At 41.6% G+C, this 13952-nt stretch overlaps 1 protein-coding gene across 1 annotated transcript; it reads left to right on the top strand.

Moving 5' to 3' along the window:
• The first annotated feature begins 1420 nt into the window (after positions 1 to 1420).
• Positions 1421 to 13301, top strand: DTX3L (deltex E3 ubiquitin ligase 3L). Its single transcript, XM_056861415.1, has 5 exons — positions 1421 to 1613; positions 5611 to 5855; positions 6748 to 8319; positions 9295 to 9512; positions 13232 to 13301. Exons 1-5 carry the CDS (start codon positions 1421 to 1423, stop codon positions 13299 to 13301), a joined length of 2298 nt encoding a protein of 765 aa, XP_056717393.1.
• Positions 13302 to 13952: the final 651 nt, after the last annotated feature.

The raw sequence follows: 13952 nt of genomic DNA, 5'->3' as shown, positions 1-13952 counted from the left end.
ATACAAAGTGCGTATTCCCACCGATGTATGAAGAGTTTGAAAACGTTCTAAAAAATACTGTTTGCACTTTCTAAGTATTCCCACCGATGTGTGAAGAGTTTGAAAACATTATAAAAAATACCGTTCGTACTTTCTATGTATTCCCAGTGATGTATTAGAGTTTGAAAATGTTCTAAAAAATACTGTTTGCACTTTCTATGTATTCCCAGCGATGTATGAAGAGTTTGAAAACGTTATAAAAAATACCGTTTGCACTTTCTATGTATTCCCAGTGATGTATTAAGAGTTTGAAAATGTTATAAAAAATACCGTTTGCACTTTCTATGTATTCTCAGTGATGTATTAAGAGTTTGAAAACGTTCTAAAAAAATATTGTTTGCACTATGTATTCCCAGCGATGTATGAAGTTTGAAAATGTTATAAAAAATACTGTTCGCAATTTCTATGTACTCCCACCGATGTGTGAAGAGTTTGAAAATGTTCTAAAAAATACCGTTTGCACTTTCTGTGTATTCCCACTGTTGTATGAAGAGTTTGAAAAAGTTATAAAAAAATACTGTTCGCACTTTCTAAGTATTCCCAGCGATGTATGAAGAGTTTGAAAACGTTATAAAAAATACTGTTTGCACTTTCTATGTATTCCCACTGTTGTATGAAGAGTTTGAAAAAGTTATAAAAAAATACCGTTCGCACTTTCTAAGTATTCCCAGCGATGTATGAAGAGTTTGAAAACGTTATAAAAAATACTGTTTGCACTTTCTATGTATTCCCACTGTTGTATGAAGAGTTTGAAAAAGTTATAAAAAAATACCGTTCGCACTTTCTAAGTATTCCCAGCGATGTATGAAGAGTTTGAAAACGTTATAAAAAATACTGTTTGCACTTTCTATGTATTCCCACTGTTGTATGAAGAGTTTGAAAAAGTTATAAAAAAATACTGTTCGCACTTTCTAAGTATTCCCAGCGATGTATGAAGAGTTTGAAAACGTTATAAAAAATACTGTTTGCACTTTCTATGTATTCCCACTGTTGTATGAAGAGTTTGAAAAAGTTATAAAAAAATACTGTTCGCACTTTCTAAGTATTCCCAGCGATGTATGAAGAGTTTGAAAACGTTCTAAAAAAACACTGTCCGCACTTTGTTGGGCCCCTTTCGCTGCGAAGACGCCTTCCAACCCTTTGTGGGCCGCGGCATCCCAAAACCCTTTTAAAGCGATGTGTGTTTTTTTTTGGTGCAACCTTTTCCAAACTCTTCACGCGTCGCTGGGAATGCCAAGCGCGGCCACCAAGTCCTGCCCCTTTTCAGGGCTCGAGGGCAGCGGCGCTCGCTCGGCTCAGCGAGGCGGGGCAGCCGGCAAGAGGCGGAGCCCTGCCGCGAGGAAGCGAAAGCGAAAGCCGCCTCCCCGCCCCGCTGCCCGCCATGGCCGGCGCCTCCCCGGCGCCGCTGTTCGTGTCCGTCTCGCCCGCGGGTCCCTCGGCCGCCGCCGCCGAGAGGCTGGAGCGAAAGCTGCTGCTCTACTTCCAGGCGAAGCGCTCCGGGGGCGGCGAGTGCGAGGTGCGGGCCGAGGATCCGCGCCGGGGGCTCTACCGGGTGCAGTTCCGCTCCGAGGACGGTGAGCCCAGGCGGGCCCGGGACGGCCCTGCGCCGGCCTCCCTCCCGGGACAGGCGTGGCCCCGCCGGCCCGCTCGGGAATCCCCGGGGAAGAGCAGCAAGCAGCCCCGGCTGCGCGGGAGGGCTGGCCTCGGCTTGGCCGCTTGCTTTCTCTCTCCGTGCACGCGTCCCCCGTCCAGAGTCTCAGCCGTGAGCCCCCCGGGCAGAGTTTGGAGAATCCGGGTGGGGAGATGGAAGGAGGGGGTGGGGAGGTCAATGGATTAGTTAATTAACTTTCAACAACAATTTTTGGATTTCCTTTTTTTGCACTCTTGCGATCCATCTTTTTAATTGTTGCTGATTTGGGGTTTATATATGTGAAAAATCAAAAAAATTATATTTTTTAAAAAAAGAGGATTCAGATGGGGAGATAGAAGGAGGGGATGGGGACGTCAATAGATTAATAATTAACTTAGACTTTCAACAACAATTTTTGGATTTCTTTTTTTTTTCACTCTTACGATCCATCTTTTTAATTGTTGTTGATTTGTGGTTTATATATGTGAAAAATCAATAAAATTATATTTTTTTAAAAAAGAGGATTCAGATGGGGAGATAGAAGCAGGTGATGGGGACGTCAATAGATTAGTTAATTAACTTTCAACCACAATTTTTGGATTTCCTTTTTTTTTCACTCTCAGGATTCATCTTTTTAATCGTTCTTGGTTTGTGGTTTGTATATGTGAAAAATCAATAAAATTATATTTAAAAAAAAGAGGATTCGGATGGGGAAATAAAAGGAGGTGATGGGGAAGTCAATATATTAGTTAATTAACTTAGACTTTCAACAACAATTTTTGGATTTCTTTTTTTTCACTCTTATGATCCATCTTTTTAATTGTTGTTGATTATTGATTTTTCACATATATAAACCACAAAAGTTATATTTTAAAAAAAGAGAATTCGGATGGGGAAAAGTGTGCATCTAAAAAACCACCCCTGCATCAACTAGAACAGCTTGGAGCAGGGCTTTCCCTAGCTGCTGGATAATTCACAGTGGGTAGCCGTGTTAGTCTGTTTGCAGTAGTCAAAAAGGGCAAGAGTCCAGTAGCACCTTAAAGACTAACAAGAATATTTTCTGGCAGGGTCTGAGCTTTCGGGAGCCGCAGCTCACTTCTTCAGATACAGCTAGAATGGGAATCCATCTGTCTTTAATTCACAGTGGGTAGTGTCAGGTGCGGGCCTGTTCTCGACGATTCTCGGCTCCTCTGAGTTGTTTTGACTTTCTCGCGGCTTCTCGCAGCTGCCTCGCTTTGTTGTCCTAACGGACTCTTTATCTCGTACATTCCTCTCCCGTGGGAGACTGAGTTACTATGCCAACCTGCCATATCAGCTATGCTAATATATATTACTGATTTGCGCCATCCAGCCATTCTTGGCTTAGTTTGCAAGCACTGTTAACCCGTTTGATTTCCAATAAAGTCAACTTGCCTTAGGACCACCTGTCTGGGTTGTTGCTTTTGGGGATTCTTCGGGCCAAGGGCTTACAGGTAGCCGTGTTAGTCTGTCTGCAGTAGTAGAAAAGGGCAGGGGTCCAGTAGCACTTTAAAGACTAACAAGAATATTTTCTGGTAGGGTAGGAGCTTTCGTGAGCCACAGCTCACTTACTCAGAACTGATCTGAAGAAGTGAGCTGTGGCTCCCGAAAGCTCATACCCTACCAGAAAATATTCTTGTTAGTCTTTAAGGTGCTACTGGACTCTTGCCCTTTTCTACCCTTGCTGCTGGAGTTTAATTCGCATCTTGGGTTGCTGCTGTTTTTCCTTTCTTTTTGTAGAACTCTTGCTGTTTCTGTATCAGCTGTGATCCAACAGGTGGAGCTTTCCCCCATCCTTTGATCTCTGCATCTTGGGAGAAGCGTCGCCTGCTGTGTTTTGCCGTTGTTGAAGGTCTTGGAATGAGGGGCATTGAGGGTTAGCCCGGTAGGCTAAAGCGGACTTTTCTGTTTTAGAAAAGAATCGCCGGCCATTTATGCACGGGAGGTTTTGAAGGAAATGGAGTTTTTCTTAAGAATGATCCTGAGTCTGACTAAGGACTAAACAAAGTGAGTTTATTCAGAAACCACAAACTTGGTAACCGACTGGGAGACAGGCTTATTTCTAACTAGGGTCCATAACTAACAGGGCAACATGTGGCCTGTTGCTCCTCTCTTTCACTGTAACTAGAAGGAAGAGGAGGGGTGCATTACGGGAACAAACAAGAACACAGGAAGAGAAGGGAGAAGGATCACAACCTTTCTATCTATCCAACTCTCATACTTGCTGCCCCCTGTTGATCTTCCTCTCTTTAATCAATCTTTGTGCACTAGACATTGTATTTCCAACAGGTTTTGCCTTGGATTGGCCACTCTTCAGATGCACATTTTCCCAATCCAAATTCTCACAACTCAACAATAAGCCCCGAGTTTTGAGCATTCGGATAGGGGAAATGTGCATTTAGAGAGCAGCAAATCCAAGGCAACTGGTTAGTATTTGGATGGGAGACCACCAAGGAATACCAGGGTTGCTGTGCAGAGGAAGGCACTGGCAAACCACCTCTGTTAGTCCCTTGCCGTGAAAACCCCAAAAGGGGTCGCCATAAGTCGGCTGCGACTTGACCGCACTTTACACACACACACACAAATCCAAGGCAAAACCTCCCGTGCATAAGAGGTCCAGGTTTCTCATATATAGTTTAGGTTTTGGTTATGCGTTTTTTAATGGCCGAACTTTGCTATATGAGCCACTTATGCACGGGAGGTTTTGCCTTGGATTTGCCGCTCTCTAAATGCACATTTTTCCCATCCAAATTCTCAGAACTCAGAAATAAGCCCCCCGTGCAGAGTTTTGAGAATTTGGATGGGGAAAATGTGCGCCTAGAGTGCGGCAAATCCAAGGCAAAACCTCCCGTGCATAAATGGCCATAGTCTCAGCACTCTCGCTGGTTTAACAGCCCCAAACTCTGCCCCTCACAATTTAGTGAATTTGTGTTACGGGTTGCTGTTTCTCCCAGGTGGAAGGGATGTTTGAACATGGGCAATTGTCGTGGGACATGGCCCAGGCTACCCAGGTGTGTGTAACTGGACAAAGAGTAAAACACGATGTGGCCATCTTTCATGCATTTACTTGGGATTAAGCCTGTCTGAATTTACCCAGCCTTTCTTCTGTATAGCATACTATGCTCATCAGTACAACACACCCTCTACCCTGAATAGATCTCCCTTGCTACATCGTGTAATCTGATGTGCAGTAAGGATGAAACATCATTTGGAGTCTTAACTTTTGTGTAACATGTTAAGAGTTTATACAAAGCAAATGAACCATTATGGTGAGTTATGCTTATTGAGGGACTTGGGATCTGTTATTGGTACTGCTCTGCTTTATAGCTACTTCAGATCTCCTCATAGGCTGGACTGAGATGGATGAAAGTTCAACAAAGCTTAGGTAGTTTGTCTCTTTTTGGGCCCGCCAGATGCAACTATAAATTGGTCAGGTGAGACTCTGACAAAGAGCTTTTTGGGAGCACTAACCTCTGTTGACCTTTTTATTCATACCAGTAAACATATTTTGTTTTATTGGCCTATAGCTTGGCAAGGAAAAAGGATGATAAAAATGATAATGGGAAATTCAGCCTGGACTATCTAGTATAACGTTTGTGTAAAAAAAAACCTGGTAGGATGCAGACGATGCAGGCTAAATGGTTAAACTACATTTTGGACTTGTGTTGGGGGTGAGATTTTTATGGAGCTTGGTTGTACCATGCAGGCTTCTGGGTTGTTTTCATACAGTAACTGACATGATATGGATGTATGTTAAAAATATTCACATTTTAAAATATCCATTTTATTTTTGGGTTAGGTGGGGTGGTATATTTGGTGGCTTCAGGACTTGGGTGTATTAGGCCTAAACTAAATTTTATTAATATTAGGTATAAAATCCATATGTACCTATTGATGCTTCTTGCTTATTTAAATCAATATAGCAAAGAGACGAGTACAGGAATCTCAATACCATTTTATAAATCCTCATGACCAAACTCTGAAAGTGCGCATCCTTCAAGATTCCGAGATGATGAACGGTGCGGCAAAATCATTTCCGCAGAGCTTGACAAGCCAGGCCACCAACCCACTGTCTTTTTCAAACACTCGGCAATCTCAAAATAGTTTTGAAAAGATGCAGCTAAGTGAAAACTATACTGATAATTCACCAGCAAGTATTACCAAAAAGGTAAGACTCCAGCATTGCCTAAATTGAATTAAGCCCCCCTCCCCATACTGGTTCATATGAAAATCCTGAAGCATCACTTTTTCTGCTTTAGTCTTACGAACTGATCTTCTAGTACCCCTTTTGTGTTGTTGTTGTTTTTTGAGCAACTGCGTTTTTTTTAAGCTAATTATAATTTTTATGGATTTTGTATGATTTTATGTGGGGTATATAAAATACAAGGAGGGAAGGCAGCATGGTACAGCCCGATCTCGGAAGCTAAGCAGGGTCAGCCCTGGTTAGTATTTGGATGGGAGACCACCAAGGAAGACCAGGGTTGCTGTGCAGAGGAAGGCACTGGCAAACCACCTCTGTTCGTCTCTTGCCATGAAAACCCCAAAAGGGGTCGCCATAAGTCGGCTGCGACTTGACCGCACTTCACACGCACACATATAAAATACAAGTTTTTAAAATCATGAGAACAGAATAACGAAATACCAGACCAAAAAAATCTATCTTGTGAGTTTGTAGCTGTGAATGAATGGTATCCGGGTCCTACTCCAGGTATCCCCAGTTTGATGGCCATCATTGTGCCTGTCACTGTGTTTCCTGATGACCTTCTTTGCTTCCCCAAAGTAAAGAGCCAGTCATGGCTTTCTCTCCCACTATCCCATTGGAACAAGAGGTGCTTCAGAAGAGCCTAGGAGGCATCAGCTTTTATCTGCCTAGAGCACCTTTCTGGAAACAGCTGCCTTGATCATAGGGCAATGTTTGGCTTAAAACCGCCCCACATTCAGTGACTGGCTCCAGCCCCCCCTTCCCCCCCCTGAGAGCAGCCATTTTGTGGGGACTTGTTGGGGACTTGTACAGTAACCTTTGTGCAGCAGTTCACCTGTCCTACTTCTTCTCTTTCCAGATATTTCTCTGTGTATCTGCCACTTTGAATACTGATTTGTTCACAAGAGAGGAAAGGGATAAAGTGACAACCCTGTGGCCCACCTTAAAAGTAGAAAAGTGCTCAAGCAAGTTTGGTATAGAAAAAGTGGCAGGAGATTATGGCGATGTCGAAGAGTTGTACGGTTATTTCGAGACGCTCCTTGCAGAGTCCCATCGCTGGGCTGAGTCCGCACACCCTCAAAGAAAGAATGGTTTGGAAAAGATGACAGTGAATGACCAGAAAGACGGGAGTAAGACTGATGTTGAAGAATTCTCCGATATGGAAGTTCCTTCAGCGGTCTTTGAATACTTTAGCCGTGTCTGCAAGGGAGAAGTGGAAGACTTGGAGCAAAGGTTTAGCATAAAGCTAACTGGTGTAGAAGATGGCAGTGGGATGACATCAGTACAGTTCGCTTCCGCTGGGGGTCCTGGCTCCATCGAGAAAGCCCAGCAGACTTTTGTTACAGCTTTTCAGAAAGTAGCAGCAGATCTGAAACAGGAAAACATCCCTCTTGCTGACATCCACCAGGTCAATAAAATATCAGACATGTTAAGGGCCAATTTTAAAATCATCCTTGTTAAACCTGAGGGAAACACATTGATACTTCGTGGCCCCGCTAGGGAGCTTTCAGCTGCTAAAGACCTTATGAAAGAAATGGAGGCAGAAAGCTTACCTAAAAAACCTGAAGTTCATTTTCCCAAAACAGGTATGGATGTTGATACTTCTGTGTTTGAATTCTTGGAACCAATGTTAGGTACGGAAATTCGAAATATAAACCAAATGTATGGAATGCTAATGGAGAAAAAGAAATGCCTCAGCAGTCAAAAGACATATATCATTTTTAAGCCTGAGTCAAAGAAGAAAACCCCAGATCAAACGTCAAAGGCTTCAAAGGCTTATGAGACCTTCTTCACAGCTTATTGGAAGGCCTTAGAAACATATACAGAAAAGGCCATCCCCTTGAAACATTCGCTGGATCTGGGGAAAAAAGTAAATGAGTTCTTCGTGCATTTGCAAACAGAAAATCCCAGAGTTAGGCTGAGAAAAATGGAAGATAAATTGATTATAAGTGGCCTTCCAGAGCATGTGCTTTCTGCTGAAAAACATATTCTGCAGTTTTTGAACACTGGCTCCCCTGCTCCTCCTGCAGGCACGTTGTCACCCATTCACACCGCCAAAGCTGGAACGAGTTCTGGAGCATCCCCTGAGCACAGCAGTGTCCGCAAAGGGCACTCATTTCCTTCTGGAGATCCATCCTATGTAAAGGCGGCAAAGGCTGAACCGGAAGAGGAGAAGTGCTCCATCTGCATGGATAAAATTGACCAGAAAGAAGTGCTGCCCAAATGCAAGCATGCATTTTGTAAGGGATGCATTCAAGAGGCAATGAAATATAAGCCCGTCTGCCCTGTGTGTAACATGGCCTACGGGAAGATAGAAGGAAATCAACCACCAGGGAAGATGGAGATCAGTAAAATGCGCTCGTCTCTTCCTGGTTATGAGGGGTCTGGTACTATCGTTATTACGTATCACATATATAATGGCGTTCAAAAAGTAAGTTCCTCTAAATTGTGGTGTCTTTGCCTCCTTATTAGGATCTGTTAATTTTACTTATTTACCAAAAAAAGTTGTGATAACAATTTAGTTTGGGAGTAGGCCAGGAGATGTAGATTTCTGCATGAAGCTCAATATTCTTTGGTGGTCTCTCATCCAAATACTGAGGGCCAACCCTGCTTAGCTTCCAAGATCTGATGAGATTGCATTAGCCTGGGCTATCCAAGTCAGGGCTGTGAGTCCTTACAGGACCATACCTTTGTGGATTTTTAGAAATATCTGCTGCCGGAGCACATGCTTAGAGAGCAAGGGTGCCATGGCTCTTGCCTCTCTGGGTACATGCTGAGAGGGGCAGCAGAATAGTAACGTAAAGGGACTTAGCAATGGAGTAGATTCTTCCCGGGCTCTGACTCCTTGCTTGTTCCTCACTATATGTTCTGATTCTTGGCTTGTGTTTTCTGTCCTTGGGTTTTCTGTACATACAGTGTCCTTGGCTATACATACAGTGTCCTTGGCTGTCTTGGCCCACTGTCTGTGATCCTGGCCTTGATGCTTATTAGGTCCTAACTCCAGCTTCCCTTCTTCCTGTCATCATATGCTTATAGCTCAGTGCATCCCACACTGCAGCCTAGCAGTTAAAGATGGGTCTCTGTTCTGGGACGGTTAAAGGCCACTGAATTAGACATATTCATTATAAGCCTCTCAGTGGCTGTTAGCCATGATAGCTAAATAGAATCTGCACATTCAGTGGTATATTGCTAAACATCAAGTAGTAGACAAAAACAAGGAAGGTCACTCATTTCGGATCCTGTTTGGGATCTTTCCCAGCAGCATCTGGATGGTGCCTCTGGTTTTATAGATCCTTGGTCTGATCCAGTAGGAGTTAGGGTAATAATTTGTTAACTGTAATAATTTGTTGAGCACCGTGTTGTTTTGACAAAATGTATCATGTTTTTCAATGTCTTCACAAACCAGGAAAACCATCCTAACCCAGGGAAAACATTTTCTGGAGTTACACGGACAGCATATTTACCTGACAACGGAGAAGGAAGAGAGATTCTACACCTGCTTCAACGGGCTTTTAATCAAAAATTGATTTTCACAGTGGGCCAGTCACGTACAACTGGAATAAATGATGTGGTTACCTGGAATGACATTCACCACAAAACAAGCACATATGGAGGGGCAAATGGGTAATTAAAAAATATGTAAATGCAATTTGTGCAGAAAAAGTTTTGTTGCACATGACCTCCTAAGAATCAAAGGGTCGGAGCTGTCGAGAAAGCTCAGGGAAGGGGCTGGCAGAATGGATCTGTCCCCACTTTTCCCAAAGCAGCATGTTGTTTGCATCAGCAATTCTCTTTGAGTGTTGGGGAAGAACCTGGTGAACAAAATGCACCACAGTGTGGGGCATGCTGTGACAAGAAGGGAATTGGGTAAAAATTACTTATTTCACTGGTGATTTCAGTTAGCTGAAGAGGAGGGGTTTTTTCCTCGGTTTCTCTCCTCATTGCTGCAGCACACCACACTGGTGCATTCTGTTTGTGAGGCTCTCCCGACCCTCACAAGATTTTCAGGCTATACAGCAGGCTGCTAGAAGAAGAGGAAGGCAGGGAAAGATATTCTCCACCATTTTGCTCAATGAACTTTTCTGCAGGATCCCATCTAAAGAGTGTTCATACAACCATTTCAGAAGAAGTGGTGTGTTAAAGAAGAGAGAGCAGATTTCTTGGTAAAAGCAGCTTTACAGGATAAGCCATTTTGGTGTGCAGTAGAAAACTAGTAGTATAAGTACTCAGATCTGCATTCTGTCTTGTATCTGATGAAGGGACCTTTGATTCTCAAAAGCTTATACCCCAAAAACTTTGTTGGTCTCTAAAGTGCTACTAGACTTTAATCCTGTTGGATGAAAGCAGATACTGTTCTCCTCCTTTGCCACAAATACTCATTTTTAATGTAATCCGAACAGCCCAGTGTTGATCAGGCATAGACTATGTCCAACTTTGTGGTTTCCATATTCTTTAAAGATCAAAATAATGCTTACTATGATTCTTGGTGATTTCACATGGCCTGAATTCTTCCTACTAGTACTGGACTGTTCCCAGACAGGTGTTAATGGTGTGTGAATGTATTAACAGCATCACAAAGTGCTCCTTTACTATTCCAAGTGTGATCGCAGTAATCCTTACAGCGCCCTGTAATGTGGGCTGCAGACAATATCCATATATTTTACCGGCTAAGGCTGAGAAAATAGTGGCTCATCTATGGCTAGCTCATACACTAATAAAACCTTTTTGGCTTATAGCTTACAGTTTTGACCACTATGCTGTTCTAGTTTGCAACCAGGGCACAAACCCAACTAAACGAACTAGATGGACAATTGGCACTAGATGGACAATTGGAATTTCTATGCTAAAATTCTTCATGATCACCAAACTTCCTTGACCTATGTTGTAGAACATGTTTGTGGTGTGAGTAGTGCATCCCCACAACAAGAAATATTGCCTTGGAGCAGCCTAGTAGAGATCAGGGAGAATGTGAAATTCCCCAAAGCCATGTATCTGCTGCATACTGTAAAACAAGGCATTCCTAGATGGCAATGTAATTGTGAAGTAGTCAGAACTGGTTTTGTCTTGCCACAGCAGCAGCATATAAAGAGATGAGCTATAGTTAAGCATGGTTGTGAAAACCTCGCTACTCTTAAAGGAGCACAGTTAGTAGCTTGGACCTAATTGGGAACAAAATGAGCCAGAGGGCTGTGATGAATTTGCCTGTTACAGTGGCATATAAATGGCATAACATATCATTTGTATATCCAGTTAGAAGTTGAAGTTGAAGTGGGTGAGGGTTATAACATCTGCTCTATGAAGTTTTGGTTTCACCCCCCCTCCCTTGTGGTAACAACCTTAGCTGAGTCAAATAACGGTGGTGTCGTCTTCAGGAGATCTGAAAACTATTTGTGCTTCCGAAGATCTAAAAACCATTTGTGCTTCTTTCTTGGCCCACAACATACGTTGTATTTACATTTAAACAGGGTGGATTTCATTTAAATCAAATTGATTTGAACCGTGCTTTAAATCACTAGTCAGTAAGACTTGGTTTAAATCATAGTTTTCTACATAAAGACTTATTCTTGCTGGTATAACCTTAATATTTACAACCAGATGGTTTCATTTTTAGAATAATAACTTTTCAGATCAGTTTTACAATTATATCAAGATTATATTTGGTTATACTATTAGAAATACGTAGATAGCTTACCTTGCAATAATTTCATAATTATCTCCAGTTTTATTTGGGCTACCAGGCCTTGTATTTCTTTGTTGCAGTGTTTGCATTTTGCATGAATGCCTTCCTTACCCGTAGTTAGAGGAACTTCATTAAAATATTTCCAAACTGGGTCTCTTTTGTGGCCTGCCGCCATTATAGATTTTCTCCTCCAGGCAGAGAATAATATGATAAACCTCAGGCTATACACACAAAGATCCCAAGACTTGTGGAGTATTCTGCTCAAAAGGTTTCACTTTCATCTTTCTGCTCGCAATCCTTCCTCACACTTAGCACCTTGTGCAGATCTATTCTACTCCAAACAATTTTCTGTTCATTGAACTTCTTGAAATTTAGCACTTAAGAGGAAAAGGGTTGATTTGCAAATAGGTTTGTACAAAGGAACGATTGGATTAAGGTCTTTTTCTCAACTCTGTAAGTTTATTTCATAATATTTTTGCCATGAAAAAGAGGCATGTTATCTCTGCAGACACAAATTCACAGTTTTGACAACTGCAAAACCAAGCATCTGTGATATCATCTAGATGGAAAAATTGCCCAAAATAATGTTACAGAAACCTCTGGAAGAGCATAGCATTGTGAATGGATTATTGGAATTCATTCGTCAAAAATTTAAACATTGCATGAATATACAATCTCATGCAACATAATTAAAAACTAATCCTTATTCCATGATGAATAACCTTTGGTCTATAATGTATCCTAAATAGATAACTATCTTTAGATAGATTTTTCCTCAAAAAGCATTTTATTTTTTAAAAATCCAATTTAAATTTTTTAAAATTTGATTAATTAAAAAAAACATTTTTATATACCCTAAATTTAAAACTTTTATCTAAAACAAAGGCTAGAAACCTAATTTTAAAATATAGCATGAGAGCTTTGACTTAGGGTGGTAACTAAAGTATTGTGAGTTGCTTGTGGCCAATTAGGGGCCGTGGCTCAGTGGTAGAGCATCTGCTTTTGCATTCAGCAGATCCTGAGTTAAGTCCACCAGCATCTCCAAGATGATGTGAAAGAGCTCCTTAAGACCTCAGAGCGTTTCTGCCATTGAGAGTAGACCTGACCTTGATGGAAGAGTGGTCTGACATAGTATATGGCAACTTTGCATATTTGTGTGTGTGTTCATACTACTGCTCTCACCTGTCTTGTAAGTTACTGTCATTAGGAATTGGATCCATTGCTTGTTTTCCAGCAGGCAGAAGGGTGCACATGTGTGTGTGTGGGGGGCTTTTGCTGGTTTGTCCACACTCACTCTGCAATCCCCCACATCATGCCCAGTGCTGTTCTTAAGGGTCCCTATTTCAGAGGGCATAGTAAGAGGTAGGAAAGTTCTTTTCCATGAGCAGAGCTTTGTGAATGGAACTTGGGATACAACTTTGAGTAAAGATTTGAATTCTAGTGAAAATCAAGTGTTCATCCAAAACACCACAGACTCACTTTTGGTCTGTTTCTTTGGAGAGATGCTTGAGGATGGATACCAAAATGGTATCAGAGCCTGCTTTCTCTGACAGTCTTTCCTTTCTAAAACATATTGGGTATATTTGGCATCTGAGAGGAAGATGCTGTACATCAGCATCATTTCATTGTGTAATTGGTTTAATTAACTCTTCCTTTCTCCTAGGTATGGCTATCCTGATCCTAATTATCTGAAGCGTGTTCGAGAAGAATTGAAGGCAAAAGGAATTGAATGATTTCCCCCCCCCCCATCGCAGTCCATAATGTGTTTCAGGACATAGTTAATATGGGGGGGCGGGGTAAAAGGGTCTTCAGAAAGTATTGCCAGGATTGTGAACTGCAGGATTGTGAACTGCAAAATATTTGTTGTCATAGCAATAAAAGTGTATGGGCTTTTAAATAAAACAGGTCTGAACAGTTTACAGAATCAAGTCCATTAGCAGAATTTAACTTTCAAATTACTGGTCTAAATAAATATGTGCTATATCTAAGTAGATATATATATATTATCAGGCTATAATAATCATATTCTGAAAGTAGCATTACTGTTTGTAAAACTGAGTTGGAGAAAAGATTCCTGATTTTATTTTGTGAGATTAGGCACTGTATTCTCTCTGTGTTGTGATATCGCAAAATTAAATGGAATCCGTATCAAAAATATGACTCAGTTGTGTAAATGTGTATTCCATGACACTCATTTTGTGGTCTTATTGTTTTAATTTATGCTACATTGGTAAGATGATAGCTGCTGGGAAAAATATCTGCATGGCTAGTATTCCACATTGCATTATATACACTTGAAGTAAAGTATGCACTGCTTCCTCGTTATGACTGGTATAAGTGATGCCATCCCTAAGTCACCTTAAGTGGTTCTTGCATTGGAGGAA

The sequence above is a fragment of the Euleptes europaea genome, chromosome 15 (genome assembly GCF_029931775.1).
Source record: "Euleptes europaea isolate rEulEur1 chromosome 15, rEulEur1.hap1, whole genome shotgun sequence".
NCBI lineage: Eukaryota > Metazoa > Chordata > Lepidosauria > Squamata > Sphaerodactylidae > Euleptes > Euleptes europaea.
This window is presented reverse-complemented; position numbering and strand designations above follow the sequence as displayed.

Bases quoted from the DNA above. Each gene is read 5' to 3' on its own strand.
- DTX3L (XM_056861415.1), top strand. From the start codon at position 1,421: ATGGCCGGCGCCTCCCCGGCGCCGCTGTTCGTGTCCGTCTCGCCCGCG. The intron at 1,614-5,610 runs GTGAGCCCAGGC...AAATCAATATAG, and splicing joins GCAGTTCCGCTCCGAGGACG to CAAAGAGACGAGTACAGGAA. The intron at 9,513-13,231 runs GTAATTAAAAAA...CCTTTCTCCTAG, and splicing joins ACATATGGAGGGGCAAATGG to GTATGGCTATCCTGATCCTA.